This window comes from Elephas maximus, chromosome 9, assembly GCF_024166365.1.
Source record: "Elephas maximus indicus isolate mEleMax1 chromosome 9, mEleMax1 primary haplotype, whole genome shotgun sequence".
Lineage (NCBI taxonomy): Eukaryota > Metazoa > Chordata > Mammalia > Proboscidea > Elephantidae > Elephas > Elephas maximus.
This window is the reverse complement of record NC_064827.1, coordinates 103121837-103144130: the sequence shown is the minus strand read 5'-3', so window position 1 is coordinate 103144130 and position 22294 is coordinate 103121837. Positions and strand designations below refer to the sequence as shown.

The 22294-nt window shown below is 37.1% G+C and overlaps 1 protein-coding gene across 3 annotated transcripts in view; it reads left to right on the top strand.

Annotated features, from left to right (window-relative positions):
- AGTPBP1 (ATP/GTP binding carboxypeptidase 1) overlaps positions 1-22294 on the top strand; it is a 186516-nt gene that overhangs the window by 129586 nt on the left and 34636 nt on the right. For all 3 annotated transcript variants that reach the window (XM_049895307.1, XM_049895309.1, XM_049895308.1), the window contains 6 exons: positions 2215-2302; positions 8977-9121; positions 11601-11754; positions 12810-12990; positions 15113-15242; positions 16337-16468. In XM_049895307.1, coding sequence (XP_049751264.1) covers positions 2215-2302; positions 8977-9121; positions 11601-11754; positions 12810-12990; positions 15113-15242; positions 16337-16468 — 830 coding nt within the window. The remainder of the gene's footprint in view (positions 1-2214; positions 2303-8976; positions 9122-11600; positions 11755-12809; positions 12991-15112; positions 15243-16336; positions 16469-22294) is intronic.

The following is a 22294-nucleotide window of genomic DNA, read 5'->3' as shown; positions in this document are numbered from 1 at the left end:
AATGATTTTATCCTTTAATAAAAAATTTAAGGTAAATCATACCGGGTCTAAATAAAAATGTCAATGCACCTGAAGTGATCTACAGATTCAGCACAATTTCTGTCAAAATTGCAGCAGCTTTTCTTGCAGAAATGAAAAAGCTGATCTTCAAATTCGTATTTGAAGGGGAAGGGGCCCTGAATAAGCAAAACAATATTGAAAAAGGACAAAGTAGGAGGACTCCTATTTCCCGATTTCAAAGTGTACTATAAAGCAATAGTAATCAAAACAGTGTGGTACTGGTATAAGAATAAACATAGACCAGTGGAATAGAATTGAGAGTCCAGAAAGAAACTCATGCATCTACGGTCAGTTGGCTTTCGACAAGAGTGCCAAGTCCATTCAGTGGGAAAGAATCATCTCTCCCAACAAATGGTGGTACTGCAACAACTTCACACAATTTATGAACATTTACTCAACGTAGATCAAAGACCTAAATGTAAAAGCTAAAACCATAAAACTCATGGAAGAAAACATAGGGTTAAAGCTTCAAGACCTTGTTTTTGGCAATGAATTCTTAGATATGACACCAAAAGCATGAGCAAAAAAAAAAGAAGAAATTGAACTTGATCAAAATTAAACATTTTTATGCATCAAAGGTGAAGAGATAGCCTACAGAACAGGAGAAAATATTTGGGAAGTACATGTCTGGTAAGGACTTAGTGTCCAGAATATATGAAGAACTCCTACAACTGAACAGCAAAAAGACAACCCAATTAAAATATGGGTAAAGAATTTTAATAAACATGCCTCCGAAGAAGATACACAAATGGCCAATAAGCACATAAGATGCCCAAAGTCATTAGTTATCAAGGAAATACAAATCAAAACCACAATTAGATACCATGTCACACCTAATGGGATGGCTAGTAACACAAAAACGAAAAATAACATATTGGGGAGGCTTTGGAGAAATCCATTGTGGTGGAATTGTAGAGTGGTGCAGCTGCGTTTCGTCAAAAAGTTGAACCTGGATTTGCCATATGACCCAGCAGTTCCACTCCTAGGTGTATTTGAAAGAAACTTGGCAGTGGTACACCAATGTTTATTGCAGCATTATTCACAGTAGCCAAAAAGTGGCAACAACCCTGGTGTCCATCAACAGATGAATGGAAAAACAATGTATGTGTATCAGTGTATGTCCAAACAATGGAATATTATTCAGCCATGAAGAGAAATGAAGTTCTGATACATGCTGTGACATAAACATACTGAGTGACATAAGCCAGACACAAAAGGACAAATACTGTATGATCCCACTTATATGAAATATCTAAAATAGGCAGATGCACAGGGACAGAAGTAGATGAGTGGTTACCAGGGGCTGGTGGAGGAGGGAATGGGGAGTTACTGCTTAAGGGGTACTGAGTTTCTGTTAAGAGGATGAGAACTTTTGGAGGTAGAGAATGGTAACGATTGTACAGTGTGGTGAACATAATGTTGCTGAATTATACACTTAAAAATGGTTAAAACGGCAAACTTTTTGTTATATATATTTTACCACAATGAAATTACTTTTTTAAATGCCAGCCTTTCTAAAATTAACATTATCAACTTAATTCCAGTTAGAACCCTAATGAGTTATTTTAGGAAATTAGAGAAGATGATTTTAAAGTTCTATAGAAAATATATTTCTAAGAAAACCCAGGAATATACACTATGCAATTAATTCCACTTCTGTTGACAGTAACCCCCTACTCTTCCACCACTAAAATTTATTTGTACGGAAAAAGATGAGGGAGAGAGCAAACCTGCCATTTTGGCGGCATTTTTCTCCTGAACCTCAGTGTAGATTGGGGGTGGGGGGGAGGGAGGCAGGGTCATGCACTATTTTTTATATATCTTTTGATTGTTTCTACTTATAAGAAATATATCTATATATATTTAGTTGATCTAGTATAGCAAATTTAATAGAAAAATATTTAGTGACTTTTCACTCCTTAAAGCTGTAATTTCCTTTTAGTTAAACTGGAAATAAAAGTATATCATTGGTTGACTTAGGAGATTTTTGAGAAATTTCTCAGATTTTTGAAATACATACTATAAAACTGATAGGTGTTTTAATTTAACTTTCCTGAAAGTTTAGTTTTTTCTACAAGATAAGATTAATTTTTAACTCAAAAATTCTGAAAAGAATTTCTTTTTTCCTCTCTCTTTTCTGTTTCTTTCTCATAGGTATGCAACCACTCATGTACTCTGTTCAGGAGGCATTAAATGCCAGACCATGGTGGATTCGTGTGGGGACTGACATTTGTTACTATAAGTAAGTATTCTAGAAATAATAGGACATTAACTTACAGAGGATATTAACTTCATTCTATTTCAGTACAAAGATAAACAGAATTATCAGTGCATTTTTTGATTTGTGATGCTGTAACTTAATATTACTTTTAACAAACAGTAGTGTAGAATTTGAGTTTGATTTAAAACCAAACCAAACCAAACCTGTTGCTGTCGAGTTGATTCCGACTCATAGTGACCCTGTAGGACAGAGTAGAACTGCCCCCAGAATTTCCAGAGAGTGCCTGGTAGATTTGAACTGGTTAGCAGCCGTAGCACTTAACCACTACGCCACTAGGGCTTCCTTTAAGGGGTATATATACCAAAACCAGACCAAATCCATTGCCGTCGAGACTGTCCTGACTCATAGCGACCCTGTAGGACAGAGTAGAACTGCCCTGTAGGGTTTCCAAGGCCGTAATCTTGATGGAAGCAGACTGCCACATCTTTCTCCCAAGAGAGCGACTGTGGGTTCGAACCTCCAACCTTTCAGTTAGCAGGCAAGCGCTTAACCACTGCTCCAGCTGGTCTTTTTCGGGAGTACAGAGAGTGGAAGTACAGTGTGTTTGGTCAGTAGGTGAGCTTAGGTCGAAGCCTCGTCTTCGCCACGTGCATAGCTGTGTACCTGTAGCTTTTTCAGCTTTGGTGTTAGTTGCTGTTGAGTTGATTCTGAGTCATGGCGACCCCATGTGTGCAGAGTAGAACAGCTCCGTAGGGTTTTCAAGATGTGACATTTCGGAAGCAGATCGCCAGGCCTGTCTTCCAGGGTGCCAATGGGTGGGTTCAAACTGCCAACCTTTTGGATAATAGTCAAGTGCTTAACCATTTGCACCATCCAGGGACTCTTTTCAGTTCTAAAACGCTTGAAATGTCATTGAATAAAACTGAAATGAGAAGTTCTAGGAAATAATTTGCAGTGGCATTTTGTTATTCCTGAGATATAAAGTATAATTCTTTTCTCTTTTTATATTCACACAGGAATGTTTACCTTATCTTAATTTCCAAAATATTATAACTGAGATGTCATCACAGTTACATCATTTTATACAGCTTAACTTTGATGTCAAATAGGTAGTCCACTTGGTGAGTTAGAAATAAGCGCTAAAAATCATTTACTATTTCTGTGGAGAAATTAGATTATTCTTCAGCTTCACTTCTAAGTAATCTAGGGTTATCATATACCTTGCTTCCTTCCCATTTTTACTCTATTTCTGCCTGTAATATGTTCCCAGATAACTTTCACTATTGAATCCACTTGACATCCTTGCTTCTCCTCTGTTATTAATCTCAGCCCTAACATTTTTATACAGTAGATTTTGATTTTATACTGTGTTTAACCAGCACTAATGTCCCTTAAAAAAAATCTTTTTTAGACTACTTCTAAAATTAAAGTGTTTTAACAGTTTATGACATGGGATTTTGAAAACTTGTGGTCTCAAGCATTATTACTTTGTGGCAAAGAAAATGTTCCTTTGACTTTATCTCAGTAGGGCCACCACCGTCCCCCACTTTTATTAACAAAGTGAACAGTAAATAAATGAGAAACAGGAATGTAAGGTAATTTGTAATTCATCTCTATCTGCAATATTTCTTTTAATGGTAGGTTGATGTAAAAAATACATTGCTTATTTTCATTTATGTAGGACCTGAAAAATACATAAGAAACAAGGATTAAGTTATATCTGTGAGCTCTTTTCTCCTGAACATTTAAAAAAATATTTTTAAATAATTTTTATTGTGCTTTAAGTGAAAGCTTACAAATCAAGTCAGTCTCTCACATATAAACTTACGTACACCTTACTACGTATTCCCACTTACCCTCCCCCTAATGAATCAGCCCGCTCCCTCCTTCCAGTCTCTCCTTTCTTGACCGTTTTGTCAGTTTCTAACCCTGTCTACCCTCCCATCTCCCCTCTAGACAGGCGATGCCAACATAGTCTCAAGTGTCCACCTGATACAAGTAGCTCACTCCTCATCAGCATCTCTCTCCAACCCATTGTCCAGTCCCTTCCATGTCTGATGAGTTGTCTTTGGGAATGGTTCCTGTCCTGGGCCAATAGAAGGTTTGGGGACCGTGACCGCTGGCATTCTTCTAGCATTTAAAAATACTTTAATTATGGTTGTTGATGGGTGGCCCATCTTCAAGTCACTGTCCCATTGCCTTAAAGCAGAAGGCCTAGAGCCTGGAATGTTCCCACCTATTCTTCCACCCTTCCCCTCAAGAATACCATTTTTAAGATTATACTACTTAAGTTTGTTTCAGTGTTTTCAATTATGTAAGAAAGTACTTATGTTCTAATGTTAAATGAAAAAAAAAATAATGAGTTTTCAAAACTGTATATGTAGATACACATATACATATTTGAGGCGTATAATAAAAGAATGAGAATAAAATATGCTGTTGATTTTGTTTTTGTTGTTGATTTGTATCATAGGAGACCCCGTGTGTTACAGAGTAGAACTGCTCCATAAGATTTTCTTGGCTGTAATCTTAACGGAAGCAGACCGCCAGGCCCACTTCTTTGGTGGCGCTGGTGGCGGATTTGAACCGCCAACCTCTGGGTTACCAGCCAAGTGCAAACTGTTTACATGGCACCCACTGACCTTTCAAAAATGTTAACAGTGGCAAATTTCCCTTGAGTGAGGAGACTGTTTTTTTTTAAATTATTATTTATTCCTTTTTGCTTTTCTAATTTTTCCATTGTTGTTGTTGTTCGATGCCATCAAGTCAGTTCTGACTCATAGTGACCCTATGCACAGCTGAATGAAACGCTGCCCGGTCCTGTGCCATCCTCACACCTGTTGCTATGCTTGAGCCCATTATTGCAGCCACTGTGTCAGTCCATCTCTTTGAGGGTCTTCTTCTTTTTCACTGGCCCTCTCCTTTACCAAGCATGATGTGCTTCTCCAGGGACTGATCCCTCCTGATAACACGACCAAAGTATGTGAGATGTGGTCTCACCATCCTTGCTTCTAAGGAGCATTCTGGCTGTACTTCTTCTAAGACAGATTTGTTCATTCTTTTGGCAGTCCAAGGTATATTCAATATTCTTCGCCAAAACTGCAATTCAAAGACATCAGTTCTTCCATCTTCCTTATTCATTGTACAGCTTTCACATGCATGTATGGCGACTGAAAACACTATGGCTTGGGTCAGGTGCACCTTAGTCCTCAAGGTGACATCTTTGCTTTTTAGGACTTTAAAGAGGTCTTTTGCAGCAGATCTGCCCAATGCAATGCGTCTTTTGATTTCTTGACTGCCGCTTCCGTGGGTGTCATTATGAATCCAAGTAAAGTGAAATCCTTGACAATCTCAATCTTTTCTGTGTTTATCATGATGTTGGTTATTGGTCTAGTTGTGAGAATTTTTGTTTTGTTTATGTTGCGGGATAATCCACACTGAAGGCTGTGGTCTTTGATCTTCATCAGTAAGTGCTTCAGGTCCTCTTTGCTTTCAGCAAGCAAGATTGTGTTATCTGCATAATGCAGGTTGTTAATGCGTCGTCCTCCAGTGCTGATGTCCCGTTCTTCTTCATGCGGTCCAGCTTCTCTAATTATTTGCTCAGCATAGAGATTGAATAAGTATGGTGAAAGGATATAATGCTGATGCACACCTTTCCTGCCTTTAAACCATGCAGTATCCCCTTGTTCTGTTCAAACAATTGCCTCTTGATCCATGTACAGATTCCTCAGGAGCATAATTAAGTGTTCTGGAATTCCCATTCTTTTTTTTTTTATTAAGTTATGGATAATTTTTCCATAGTAAGCATAAAAACATTCACAGTTTATTCCTTTGGGATCAAAACAAATAACCACAACTAATACAATTCTGTCACATATTAAATATTCTGAAAATCTAAGATGTGAGTATTTTGTAGAGATGTTTCAGAGGGCAAGAAAAACAAGCTAGCAGTCTGGGAATATACTCTAATACTGCTTGATATTTTTCCTACCAGTCCATGTCTAGTCTTTGAGATGTCTTTGAGGTAACCTACATACAAATTCCACTTGAGTTACACAAAAAGAGATTCAATTGGATTATCAAACTTAGTTCTAGAAAAAATACATGGCAAATTGGGGGAGGATATAAAAAAAACCATTGCTGTTGAGTTGATCCCGACTCGTAGCAAACCCTATAGACAAAGTAGAATTGTCCCCATGGAGTTTTCAAGGATCAGTTGGTAGATTTGAACTGCTGACCTTTTGGTTAGCAGCCAAGGAACCACTGCACCACTAGGACCCTGGAGGATATAAAACTATGTGGATTCTATTCTGCAGTGTATTCTTTTTGGTGTTTTTGACACAGTACCATTGAACCCGGTTAAAACTACTGTGCCATGGCAACATTTTGTACCACATATACCCATCCGTTCTTGAAGTTTGTCTCAAGTGGTTTGGAACTTTTTTCTTCTGACATTCTCCACTGTGGCGTGAGTGGGAGGTGACCTCCACGTGAAGCTCTAGCAGAGCCTGTGGAAGTGGCCGAGATCATGGCCGCGTGACTGACTTCACAGGAGACTCATCGCTGGCTTTCGTGATACTGTACTTGGTTGGTTTGTGTGATAAGCTTCTTCCAGTTGTTCTGCCTTCCTTTTAAATTCATTTTAAAGACACCATGTTGAGGATGTTTCCAAAGTCCTTGATGTCATTTTACTCTTTGATCATTTGTCTCTCATAAAGTTGGAATAAAGCAGTGATGATCTGGACAGTGTTTGGCTGGCTAGGCTTTGGGAGAATTATTTAGACTACTAAAGGGTGAAACAGTGTTTTTCAAAAAAATATTTCTTCCATGCTTTTTACACAATAGAAGTCATCAGTCAGTGAGGGCTTTTTCTTTTTCACATTGCAAATTGAATGGTCACAGCATGACAGGTAGTGGTTCTAGTCTGTGTAAGGAGTGATGGCAAGGTTTTTTGTTTAGTTTTTTCCGTTGTGTACTTCCAGAACTGGAACTGGATTTCAGTTCAACTCAACAAACATTTATGGGTACTTTCCATGTAACAGGCCCTGTTTTAGTTGCTTTCCTGAAGCCTGACATCCAGATCGTGAAGGTTGTAATCTACTATCTGCATTGTTTCTTAACTTTTCATGTCAGCTAAATCCTCTGATGCTTGTTTTTCTCATCTGTAAAATGGGAATAAAACTACCTTCCACGAATATATGAGATATAATGTATGTTTTCCTAGTTTGTCACTTATAAAGAAGCATATAGCTATAATGTGGTGATATAAATACCTCTCCAATTAGGTGATAAGCTTTTGGGGGAGAAGAGTTGACAGGGACTAGTTCTTGAACTTATTTTATATTTCCCTCAATTCTTAGCACTTTATCATTGAGTACGTTTTCAAGATAGAGTGGCTAAATTAATGAACACATAGTTTGATCATACTTGGAATATTTATATGAGTGATTAAATAACCATTAGTCCCTGGTTTTTCTTCATTCCATGGCTTTAGTAATGCAAGACGATGTGTGTCATCATACATCAGTGATATTAAAAATCTGGAAAGTAATGTGTAGTTTTAAAAAATATTTTTTAAGAAAATTTTCAAATATTTACAAAAGCAGAGAAGGAGGTAATGAGACCCCATGAAATCATCACCCAGTTTCATGTGGCTAGTTTTTAGTTGTAGTTTCACCAATGCCACCATACTGAATTTTTAAAAGCAATTTTCAAACATCATGTTTTATTCATAAATGTCTCTTTTTAAAGGAAATCTAACCACAGTATATTGTCACAACTAAGAAAAATTAATAGAATTCCTTAATACAATGAACTATCCAGTCAGTTTGCAAACTTCCCCTGTTGTCTCAAAGATGTTATTTTATAATTGGCTTGTTCCAATCAGAATCCAGCCCCTTCTACACATTGCATTTGATTTTGGTTGGTATGTGTCTTAAGTTTCTGTTAATTTGAGGGCTTCCTTTTTCTCTTTGTTTTTCTTTCCCATTAATTTATTCAAGAAACCGGATCATTTGGCATGCAAGATTTTTCGCATTTGGATTTTGCTGATGCCATCCCTGTGGTGTTAACCATGTTTTCCCTCACGCCTGTTTTCTATAAACTGGTAGTTAGATCTAGAGACGTGATCAACTTCAGGTTTGGTTTTTGACAAGAATACTTCATAGGTGGTGCTGTGAAATCATGATGTGATAAACATCCTGTCTGGTTATTGTTCTTTTTTGTGACATTGATTGATTAATGGCTTCAGATATTGTCACCAGATCCATCTAGTATACAGATGTCCCTCAGGCTTTCATCCAGTGGTTATAACAACCGTTCATGATCATTGCTTAGATCCAGTAATGTGTTTGGATATCAAATAGTGGGGTTCTAAAAATTTTATTGATGTGTAGAGTATTAAAAAAAAAAAAAAACAAACCCAGTGCCGAGACAGCACTGGGTTTGGTTTGGTTGGTGTAGAGTATTAGCTTCATTTAATTAGTAAATCCAGAAGAGGAAAAAAAAACAATATTGGCTGATAACAATTAATTGCTTTATTAGCACTAAGTTTATTTTAATAGGGTAGTTAGCATTAAAATTTTTATGGACTGTGTTTTTCCTTTTTTCCTTAAGGTCTGTTTAATAAAAATAGCAAGAAAAATCAGACTTTTTGTGTAGATGAAAAAAATATATTTTACACTTTTTTATTGCAGAAATCACTTCTCAAGAAGTTCTGTTGCTGCTGGTGGGCAGAAGGGAAAGTCTTACTATACAATTACATTCACTGTCAGTTTTCCACATAAAGATGATGTTTGCTACTTTGCTTATCACTATCCATATACGTATTCAACTTTGCAGGTGAGAACTCATTTAATCGAATTATGACAATTACTATGTTTTTTTTTTTTTTTTACACGTATGTCAGATAATTCAAGAAAAATTATTTTTAATTAAATAGGAAAAAGGTTCACAGTGTTGAAGATTTTAGAAAATACTACAAGATTTGTTGAAAACATTAAAGGGAGTAAAACGAGAATGTGGTCCTTATTTTTATTTACTAGAAAGAGATTTTAAAGAAATGTGACATGAATTTTACTTTTCATCTTTTTATAAATGTCTTCAGTTCTTTAACATTCCATGATTTACTGATTTTAACTCTACGAAATTTCCACCTGTTTAACCAAACACATTGAATCTTACAGAAAATCAAAGGGTAGAAAAACGTGGGTGCATTTTGAGTTTTTCTCTTAGAAATTAATTTCTTCTAATGGTTGCATTATAGAGTCCTAGATCTAAATTTTTTAGAATATGGGGGTAGAAATTTTTTTCTGTGGGTTCTTTTGAGATTGTTTGGATATTTGCATTGCAAAACAAAACAATGCAACTATAGGTTGATTCAAGTAATTAAATTACCAACCATGGTAGATTTATTCTCAGAATGGCCCGAACGGGCGAGCATAATGAAGATGTGAGCAGTTTACCGAGAAAGAGATCAGAGACCACTGTGATTGGAAACAAACCTCCAAATTATTGGGGAGAGAAAAAATGAAAGAAAAACACAATCCTTAGAGCAGAAGAGATAGCAAGGCTGAGAACACAACATGAGGCAGAGGGTCATTTTATTTTAATTAAGGTTGTAACCTATAACGTAGGCATAATGTTCAGGTAGATTTCTGTGAATAACACAGCAGTAGAAAATGTATTTATTGAGTTAGTAGTTCTATCTTTGGGTTTATTCTAGGAAAATAATTATAATGTATATAAAAATATATCTTCAAGATTATTTGCATGGTTATATATAACTGTTCCTTACTGATCTTACTTTTTAAATATATTTTGAATTCTACTTTCACTACCGCATTACCTTTTCCAGGCTACCGTGTTCTTCACCTGGACTTCTGCCAACTGATGTCCTAGGCTTCACTTTTACCTCATTTCCTCTTCAGTCTTTTCTCCCTACTGCAGTCAGAGAGGTCTTCAATGGCAAATACAGCCATATAACCGCTTGCTTTGTGGTTTCTCTTGCCCTTTGCATGAAATCTAAAATTGCATGGTTCATTTAGTTATTTGTCTGCTATTTTTCACAATATCCACATACCATTGCCATATTCACATACTGTTTGAGCTATTTATTTTTATCTTTAAGTAGACTTTAATGCACTCTAAAATTTATTCTCATTCTAAATTAATACTCATGAAATTTTTTTTTTAATTTACAGTAAAATACATACCTATTAAAATTTTTACAGTGTTACACCTGTACCACTTAGTTATCTCAATTACCTGAAGTATGTTTAGCATGCTTTGGGAAAGACTGGTCTAACAGGCCCCTTATTCTGTTTCAGATTCTCTATTCCTCACTGTTGTTCCTTCTGGCCTAGCTATAATGAACCTTACTCAGTTCTCTGAAATGCCCCATTTGCTCCCCTGTCTTGTAGTCCCCTACACACTTTTTCTCTGCCTGCAAGTACTCTTCTCTTCCCTCTCTGCTCATCCACTGAATCTCAGTTTAAATCTCATTTTCTCTAGAAGACCTTCCCTAACTGTCCAGGTTAGGCCAGGCTCCCCTCTCCATTTATTCATTGCCATATTCCACAGTTTCTGGCTGATAGTGACCTTTCAGTAAATAGTGGGTATGAGAACAGACACAGGCAAACATTTTGGAAACCAACTAAGTATCGTAAAATGAGGGATTGGACGATTTATTTTTGGCTTAACTGTAAAATAAAGGCATTAAAAGTTTTTTCTTTGAAAAAACACATTAAATGTGTTTAAAGATATGGTATAATGTTCATAATTATGAATATATGTGTATATGTGTATAAATTGCTAAATGATAAAAGCAGATTATAAAAAGTCTTATATATAATCACAGTTTTGTTCATAAATGTTATATAATTTGCTTTCTTCAATTTTAGACTGCTGTTGCAGGTTTACAGTTACCTATCCACAATTCTAAACCCAAAAGCTTTGAAAACCAAGAGCTTTTCCATAACTAATTTGGCAGCAATTAGTTGGAACTGATGGGAGCTTATTTAGAATCTCGGTACTCCTTAGGGCGACTCTTCAGGTGTCTTGCTGCAGCAGTAGTAACAATAGCAGGCTGCTGCCCCCGACCTTGCGGATGGTGATACACAATTCATAGTCCATGCACTGTGTCACCTTTCTGCCGTTCCCTACATATCGACGTGTGAAGTACACCTGGCCCTGAGGGTTTCAAACAAGGGATTCTGAATCTGATCCGCTTCTAGTTACGTGGAGATCTGGAGGCATTATTTCTGTATATCATAGGGAGGTTTTAAATGATTGTATACTTTGCTTTTAAATTTTTATCAAGATGCATCTTCAAAAATTGGAATCAGCACACAATCCTCAACAAATCTATTTTCGAAAAGATGTGTTGTGTGAAACCCTGTCTGGAAACAGCTGTCCCTTGGTGACTATAACAGCAATGCCAGAGTCTAATTATTATGAACATATCTGTCAATTCAGTAAGTCTGTCTTCTTCACTCAAAATACCAGTAATTTTCACTTATTTTTCTTTTTTTCATATATATTTTGTAATGAAAATAATATTAGGACTAATAGGCATCAGAAGACTTGAGTTCTAGTCTTGGTCCTGTTACTGTCCAGCTCTGGACCTCAATTTCCTCATTTCAGAAATGAGAGAGCTGAATCAGATGACCTCTAACGTCCCTTTTGATAATAATATTCCTTAATTCTGATGCTTAGAAATCATACTCCAAGTATAATACAACATTGTTTTAAGAGCTCATGTAATACTATCAATTTTTAAATTGACAAGTAATGTTATTTATAAATATAACATCCAGAAACCTATCAGATATTTTAATAGCTAGTACTGAACAGCTGCTTGTTTTCCCTGCCATTTATATTTTAAAAATTGCTTCAGCTGTACAGCTGTGGTAGTAAAAATAAGAAAACTGTTTTCGTTTTGATAAGAAGGTAAAGTATTTTCCGGGAAAAGAAAGAGCTTGATATGTATGAAAATATGAGAGGGCGAGCTAAGTGGTTATTTTGTAGACATGTATGTTTAAATGTATAGTGAAAAATATTTTCCTTTGTAAATCTTCCAACAGATACTTTTTTTCTCTGTATTTAACATGGCGACTATAAATCAGGGATAAGATTGTATTTTCCCTCTCTTCCTCATGGCTTTATGACAAATAAATTTATGTTGAAAACTTCCCCAACTGCTTGTTCTTTATAAAACCAAGATTATATTAAAGAACAAACTTTACATGTTAGATTAATTATTGGGAAATAAATAAGTGGATTTTGTGCTAACTCAGATACTGCCCGTTGTGTCCTGTTCATGTTATGAGCTCCTTTAGACTTTGCTTTTCTATTTGTTTGCTCCATAGGGCTTACTGCAGGGCTGGCATATAGTAGGCGCACTGCGAGTTCTCCTATGAATTCCTATCAGAATTCCCAATTGAGTAGAAACATTTCTAAAGCCCCAAAGTAAAATATCATAGAAACTTTTAGTAGTTCATTTTAATTCGAGATTTTATGTGTACTTTAGGAAATCGCCCTTACGTTTTCTTATCTGCTCGGGTACATCCTGGAGAAACTAACGCAAGTTGGGTTATGAAAGGAACATTGGAGTATCTCATGAGTAATAACCCTACTGCTCAGAGCTTGCGAGAATCCTATATTTTTAAAATTGTCCCTATGCTAAATCCAGATGGTGTCATCAATGGAAAGTAAGTTAAGAAATAATAGAAATGTTGTGAAGTATTGTGACTGTCCTGTATAAACTTGTTGAAATAATAGTTTCCAGGTTAATCTGGAAAACGAATCTTGTGATTTTTCTAGACGAAAGAAACTTTTGGTGGGAGATTCATCTACGATGCATTATTTAAATGAAAATATATTTTGTGTGCTAATAGTAGGATATTTTGAGGAATTTCATATTTATTCATGAGAATATGATTTCATACAATGCCTGTGTGTCTTGCTTCAGTTGCTTTAAGGAAATCACAGTGTCAGGATATGAGGAAGGTTTTTAAAATATACCTCCGTATTTCCCTCTTACTTATTTGTCAATGGTGTAATCTTGGATTATCCCAAGTTAGAATCTCCAGAGATAGTGTCCCACTAACATGGAATGTTAGCCCTATCCGCTAACCTCTTCCTGATACTAGGAGGTATCATTTCTGACAGAAGAAATTCTTTAGACTGAAATGTTGTTGTTGGGTGCCATCGAGTCGATTTTGACTCATAGCAACCCCATGTGACAGAGTAGAACTGCCCTATAGGGTTTTCTTGGCTATAATCTTTATGGAAGGAACCCTGGTGGTGCAATAGCAAAGTGCTTGGCTGCTAACTGAAAGGTGGGTCGTTTGAACTCGCCAGCCGCTCCAGGGGAGAAAGATGCAGCAGTCTGCTTCTGTAAAAATTACAGCCTTGGAAACCCTACAGGGCAGTCCTAAGTCCTACTCTGTCCTGTTGGGTCGCTATGAGTGGAAATTGACTCAACGGCATACTGCTGCTAATCTTCACAGAAGCAGATTGCTAGGTGTTTCTCCTCTAAAGCCACTGGGTAGGTTCAACCACCAACCTTTTGGTTAGCAGCCCAGCACTTAACTGTTATACCACCAGGGCCTGGCTCCTTTTAGACTGAAATGTTGTTGCTAGGTGCTGTTGAGTCGATTCCAACTCAGCAACCCCATGAACAATAGAAAGGAACACCGCCCAGTCCTGTGCCATCCTCACAATCATTGCTGTTTGAGCCCATTGTTGTAGCCACTGCGTCAGTCCATTTCCATTGAGGGTCTTCCTCTTTTTTGCTGACCCTCTACTAGACCGAAATACTGGAATATAATTACTTTTGAAGCGGTGGTGTTATTTGTTTCTGGCAATTAGACAGTCTTCGGAGTGCTTCTAAAAGGTGGAGTTTAGTCTAGCTGCCATGAGCATCTCCAAAAATGAGGAGACCATATTTTATTTATTCAATAGAAGTTGCATATTTCTCATATTTTAGAAAATTACTGGAATTTAATAAATAGAATAATTTCTTTTTAGTTACTATGTTATGGCTGTGGAACTAAAATGAGGTCTTATGTCTAGTTTTAATTCAGAAACATTTTGACTAGTTAGAATTCTGTTTATCCTTTTGTTATTACCTTATGATTTTTTGCCTAAATTTTTGGCAAATGGCTTTAATATTTAGTACCTATGAGTAAATGAAAATGTTTTTGAATTTATACAAGAATGCATATTTTTCACATTCTTCCCTTTCTCAGAAGACATTTTTATATAATTACTATTGCAATCAAGATGTAGACTGTACAGTGAGACCTGGGAAAGCTGAAACCTGTGTAGGGCAGAGCCTGTCAGAGAAGAAAAACTCTTACATTTTCCACTAATATAGAACAATAGGAAAGTGGTAAGACTGCATCCTGTCAAAGATGGAAAACTTGCAAAACTCGGAAAAACAAGGCAGTCTCGTTGAGTTTTGGCTTTCACAGGTTTCACTGTATAATAAATGATTAATATGTAATTAAATGGAAAGTATGACCAATTATAAATTTTATAAAGTATATATATATAATAAACCATAGGATTGAGAATTAATTTTTTCTGTAGCTTGAAAATTTCGACCTATAAATCTGAAAGCTTACTGCAGTTAAATGTACGTAACACAAGATCTTGCACATGGTGAATGCTCAACAAATGTTAATGAAATGAATATAATATACATTCAGTTGAGCCCCCCTTTTTGAAGATATGGAATAAAATCATAAAATCAAACCAGCAACTCACATAGAGGCTTATTGGTACCAGTGTTTTCCTGTCATTGTCTCTGTGTTTACGCCTGTGTAGCCACCGCTGTTCTTTAAGCGGAGAGGATTTGAACAGACAGTGGCAGAGTCCAAATCCAGATTTACATCCTACGATTTACCACGCCAAGGGGCTGCTGCAGTACCTGGCTGCGGTGAAGCATTTACCCCTGGTAAGTGATAATATTTGTTTTTACGTTGCGTGGTCAAAGAAATCTTTTTGTTGATTACTCTCTTAATATTTTGTACATTAGTTTCTGGTTATAAAAGCTAAATGTTAATATGTGCCAAGCAATTTCTTTAAAATGTCTTTTCCTACTATCAATCACTTGTCTTTTAATTATGGTGTCAGATTAATATCCGAATTAATATAATGTATAGAATATTAACCATATTTCATCAGGTTTAGCATTTGTAATTCTCACAAGCCCCTTATTTTTATTTTTTTGTTCATCAGCCTCCTGGTTGTAAATTTTAGGTTTTTAACTTCATTGTTTGAACAACATTGAGATAATAGTATGTATCTCTCAGATTCTTAAATTCTGAAACCATTAGAAGTATTATTTCTGAGCTCTTTTGTCAGCCCTCAGACTGAAATCTTCAAGACATGCCTGGGCAATGTAGTATAGCCATGGTGTGGACTATGCTGGAGTATATATATATACATATATACACACAGACATATGTATATTTAATATACTTGTTTCTTCCATTTCTAGAGCTTTTATTTAGAGTGTTCTCATTATATTAGAGTTCAAATTATCTAGTCATCCTTTGAGAAGGCTTGCAAAACTTTGTAGAGGGTTAAAATTGACATGATAGTCCGTCCTTTTTTATTCATTTTTAAAATGCTCTTAAAAATTAAGTTTAAACCATACACTTTTTAGTTGTATTTTTCATGAGAGTGTTTTCATGTTCTATTAAATTAGGCACATGTTTTAACAGCCCTTTGGGGCAATAGCGGCTGCAGCTGTAGATTTGGGCTATACCTGAATTTATTGTTTTTTTAAATGGTGGATAGTAGATACAGAACAAAGAGTGGACCTTGTGGCTTGGTGCAGGACTGTCAAAGGATTTATCAATTCTAGAACTAATCACAGTTCCTTTTCAAAGCTATTTTATTTGTTGTACTTGTTAAATGATGATTCTGTTATAATAAAAGGACTATGGAACAGGCCTGTTTATTGGCTTGATGTTAAGTAGTTTTATGTGGTAAAATATGAATTTGAAGTTTTTAATTTTTAAAAATTATCACTATCTTTTCAAGGTTTTTTGTGATTATCATGGCCACTCCCGAAAGAAAAATGTATTTATGTATGGCTGCAGCATCAAAGAGACAGTGTGGCATACCAGTGATAATGCGACTTCATGTGATATAGTGGAAGATATGGGATACAGGGTAATTATTACAGATTGTTCATGAGTTTTTACATTTCAAACATGTATAGAACTGTAAAAAATAATTGAAACTACCCAAATTCAATAATTGTTGACACTTTGCCATTTTTGCTTTAGATTCTTTGTTTTAAATGTTTCTTCTCAAAGTTTTTGCTTTTCACATTTAGACTTTTAACCTATTCAGAATTTATTTTCATATGAAATGTGAGCATCTAATTCTGTTTTCCCTATGGATAACCAGTAGTCTAAGCACCATTTATTGAATGGTACATCCTTCCTCTGCCATTTCTATAAAGCCTTCTCTATTACATATTATGTTCCCAGATGTATGGGTCTGTTTTGGGGTGCTCTATAGACTCGATGGCAGTGGGTGTTGGGTTATTATTATTATAATACCGGGTTTGGGTTATTATTATTATAGTCATTGTTTTATCTTTCTCTCTGCATACCACATAGTTTTAATTATTGTAGATTTATAGTAAGTATTGATATCTGTTAGGGAAAATTTTATTTCCTTTAAAAAATTACTTTGGCTCTTTTTTTGTTTATTATTCTTGTGAATTTTAGGATCAGTTAGTGGATAAACCTTATGGAGATTTGGAACAGAGTTGCAGTGAATCTTAATTAAATTGGAAAGAATTTTTGTTTTTATGATATACAGCATTGCTATCTGTGAACAGTGCTTATCGCTCTTCATTTTTGGTCTTTTATATTCTTCAGTAAAGTTTAAAAATTTCTCCATATAGGTCTGATATTTTTGTTAGATTTATTCCCAAAGACTTTATGAATTTTGTTACAGTTGGAAACGGGAATTTTTCCCCACGTCTGCCTGTCCCTCCTTAAATTGATTGTTGATGGTACATTGGAAAGCTATTGACTTTGTTCAGAAGAAGTTTCTCTGAGTTTTCAGATTCTTCTACAAAAGACTACGTATGAAAATGGTACTGGATTTCTCAGCCGCAACACTGGAAGCAAAAACTCAGTGGACAAGTATCTTCACAAATCTCAGCTGGATTTCTAAACTATAATTCTGTACTCATCATAACTATCAATAAAGTGTGAAGGTAGAAAAAGGATGTTCTGAGGGGAGGAGCCAAGATGGTGACTTAGACGAACCATGCTGTCCTTCGACAGCAAATACCCAATATCATAGATTGAATTATGTCCCCCCCAAAATGTTTGTATCACTTGGGCTAGGCCACGATTCCTGGTATTGTGTGATTTTCCTGTATGCTGTAAATATTGCTTCTATGATGTTAATGAAGGAGGATGGTTGGCAGTTGTGTTAGCGAGGCAGGACTCAACCTACAGGATTAGATTGTCTCTGGAGGCAGTCTCTTGAGATATAAAAGATAGAAGCAAGCAGAGAGACAGGGAGACCTCATACCACCAAGAGCAGAGTGCATCCTTTGGATACGGGGTCCCTGCGCCTGAGAAGCTCCTCGACCAGGGAAGATTGAGGACAAGGACCTTCCTCCAGAGCCAACAGAGAAAGAAAGCCTTCCCCTAGAGCCAACGCCCTGAATTTGGACTTGTAACCTACTCAACTGTGAGAAAATAAATTTCTCTTTGTTAAAGCCATCTACTTGTGGTATTTCTGCTGTGGCAGCAGTAGAACCAAGACACCCGAGAAACCAAATGAAACAGATGACAGATGACTATCCTGGAACTCTGAGCATCAAACGGAAGGATAAAGAATTAGATTGGACACTGATTGGAAGAAGAAACTGATAGAAAACAGTTTCTAGAGAACAAGGAGAGATATGGAGCAGAGGTGTCCTGCCAGCTGACCTGTTATGGCATGACCATCTTGAGACAAAGCAAGCATCAATCCCAGGTGAGGAGCACAGGAAGGCAACTTCATGAAATTCCCAACAGGAGACAAACTGTAGATATACCTGGAGTAAAGCAAGGTGAGCTGGACATGGATCAGATCTGAGGAGGGGAAGTACAGGAAGAGGGGCGAGAGCTCCAGGCATCTTGACATCCACAGGGCAGGGAGGGAGCCAGGATCTAGAGACAGGGCTACTCACCAACAGTGGTTGCCTGACCATTGGGGTCGGAGGCACACGTGAAGTACTAGATTCGTAGAGTATCAGCAGGAAGTCCCCCACCCAACTGGACTACAGGTAGCACCCTCCTACACTTGATCAGGCCAAGGTCCCAATTGCTGGCTGCAGTCAAGAAGACTTGCTCAGGCATCCTTGCCCAGTGACAGAGGAGCATACTCCGCCTCCCCCCACCCTTCTCGTGATTAGTGACACAACCTCCCTATCCCTGTAGCGCTGACTGCCAGGGACCAGAGTACGAGCCCTCCTTTTCTCCCTCACCCATCCCCGTCCATCCCCATTCCCACCTACCTGGCAAGCAGTGGAGAGTGCACCTGCACTCCCTATCACCCAACCTGCCCCACACCCGCCAAATGGCATATGAGCACTCCAGCACCACTGGCTACTTGCCACACCCCCTGGTAACCACCCTGCCCACTTGGTAAGCTGCTATGAGCCAGTGCCCTCTCAGCCCATCCTCAGCCATCTCATGCATCCAGTGAACAGTGACATGGGCTCTCCCTATCTGCCACTGCCCTGCTCACCTGGAGACAGGTGGCAAGCGCCCCCGTGCCACTAGACAAGTGATCAGAGAAACACGCCCAACCCACCAGCACTGATATATCAAAACAGAACAAAAAAATCACAATAAAACAAACAAACATACAATCAATTCAATAAATAAAACAACATCTTAATGCCTCAGGGACAACAGACAAGAACAATAAAGAAAAAGGATAAGATGGTTCAAAAAATGACCAAAAAAAAGGGGGGGCAGAAAACTTTCCTGAGGAAGAATTGGTAATAGAACTACCTGGTAAGGAATTCAAAAGGCTTATATACAAGATCCTCAAAGAGATCAAGGAAAACACAGTAAAACCCTAGAATAATTCAGGAAAACAATGCAAGAACAAAATGACAAAATAAATAGATAATTAGAAACTATACAAAAACAAGTAGAAATCCATAAGATTAACAATAAAATATGAGAAATAGATAACTCAGTGGAAAGACATAGAAGTAGAATTGAATCAATGAAGAAACTACTGGCGAAATAGAGGACAAATCCCTTGATACTAACTTGTTTGAGGAACAGTCAGAAAAAGAGAAAAATGAAGAAAGCATAAGAGTTATGTGGGACATAACCAAGAGGGATAATTTAGGTGTAATAGGGACTCCAGAAGAGGAGGAAGAAAAGTACAGGAAGAATTTTTGAAGACATATTGGCGGAAAACTTCCCAAATATCATGCAAGATGAGAAGGTTACCATCCAAGAAGCTCAGCAAACGCCATACAGGATAGACCTTCCAAGAACATCACCAAGACATATCATAATCAAACTTTCCATAACCAAAGATAAAGAAAAGAATGCGATAGCACCTTGTGAAAAATGAAATATCAATTAAAAAGGGGCTCAAACAACACCAAGGGCTGATTTCTCATCAGAAACCATGCAGGCGAGAAGGCAATGGAATGATATATAAAATCCTGAAGGAAAAGAATTGCCAATCAAGAATCATGTGTCCAGCAAAATTGTCTTTCAAAAACAATGGCAAAAGTAAGACATTCCCAGATAAGCAGAAACTACGGGGATTTATAAAAACCAGACCAGCCTTATAAGAAATGTTAAAGGGAGTTCTTCAGATAGAGAACCAGCGATATCAGACAACAACCTGAGATAAAGACACACGACAAAATCACCCAGATACCAACCCAGTGGAAGATTTCGCAAAAGCAAAATAAAGCTAAAAAATTGACTACAGGGAACCAGAGGAATTAAGCTATAAATGATGACAACTTCAAAACAGAAAGGGTGAATAAAAGATGTAGCTGTAGAACTTCGTATGAGGAAGAAGTCAAGGTGATTTCAAGACATAATAGACTGTTTTAAGAGAATGAATGTAAACTTTGGGGTAACCACAAAGAAAAGTAATAAATCTACTCACCAAAATAAAGAGGAAATCCAAAAAGACTCAGTAAACACAAAAGCAGCAATGTTTGATAGGAAAAGAAAACCCAGTTACAGAGAGAGCTCAGCACAGAAAATTAAGAGGAACAAAGAAACTGTTAACGCCACAAACGTATAACGAAATGCCAGCAATGAATCCATATCTATTGATAATCACAGTGAATATAAATGGATTAGATGCACCTGTAAAGAGACAGAGAGTGGCAGAATGGATATAAAAACATTACCCATCAATATGTTGCCTACAGGAGATGCACCTTAGACACAAAGACGTAAACAAGTTAAATATCAAAGAATGGAAAAAAACATGTCAAGCAAACAGTATCCAAAAGACAGCAGAAGTAGCAGTACAGTCATGCCACATCATGTCCATTGAGACCACATCCAACCACGTGTACATCTGTGGTCTGGTGCACGCCCTCCTCCAGTGGATGCCCACAACCTGACTTGGCAGTGGGCCCACTCTGCACCCATGGGAACAGACACCGCTGCTGCTGGGAAAAATGGGTGCCCACTCCTGTTCCAGAGCACCCAAGGTCAGCAGGCATCATGGGGCCTAGCCAGGGAGGAGTTGCTGGATCTTCTAGACCATTGCCCTGGTCTGTTGTGGAGCCTTCCCGCTGTGGCCTTCGTGGGCTGCAGGGTGGGACCCAGCCGAGAACTCACCTGAGGTGTCCGCAGCGGGAGCTGCCTGGGCTGTGCTCCATACAGCAGACCCCAGGCCCTGTGGATCCAGGTGTTTGCACAATGTCCAAATCGCATAATGTATTTCACAGAACATATCATGAACGTTAAGCAATGCATGACTGTATTAATTTTGAATAAAATAGACTTTAAGTCAAAATCCATTATAAGAGACAAGGACATTATATAATGATTAAAGGGTCATTCCACCAAGAGCACGAAACAGTATTGAATATCTATATACTCAATGACAGAGCTCCAAAATATATAAAACAAACATAATTAAAGAAATAGTTCTACAATAACAGTAGGAGACTTTAACACACCACTTTCAACAATGGACAGAACAATTAGAAAGAAACTTGGTAAAGACCCAAAAAGATCTAAATAACATGATCAACCAATATAACCTTATAGACATGTACAGAACATGCCACCCAACAGCAGCTCAGTATACCTTCTCCAGTGCACTCGGATCCTTCTCCAGAATAGACCTTATTCTAAACCACAAAGCAAGCCTCAATAAATACAAAAATATTGACATAATACAAAGCATCTTTTCTGACCATGATGATAATAAAACTAGAAAACAACAGGAAGAAACAGCAAGGAAAAAAAAAATACATGGAAACTGAATTACACCTTACTTCAAAACTACTGGGTCATAGAAGAAATTCAGAATGAAATTTAAAAATTCTTAGAATCAAATGAAAATGAGGACACAACATGCCAAAACCTCTGGGACACAGAAAAGCAGTGCTCACAGGAAAATTTATAGCAATATATGCACACATCAAAAATGAAGAAAGACCTAAAATCTACAGCTGAACTCTACAACTTGATCAAGTAGAAAAGGAACAGCAAAAGAAGTTACCAGAAGAAAGAGCAGAAATAAATGAAATGAAAACAGAAAAACAGTAGAATCAACAAAACTAGAAGTTGGTTCTTTGAGAAGATCAATAAAATTGACAAACCACTGGCCAAATTGACAAAGGAATAAAATGAGAAGAAGCAAATAGATGAAATAGGTGACTTTACAGCAGAACAACTGAGATAAAGAGAATTATTACAGAATATTATGAAAAAATTGTACTGTAACGAATTTGAAAACCTAGAAGAAATGGAA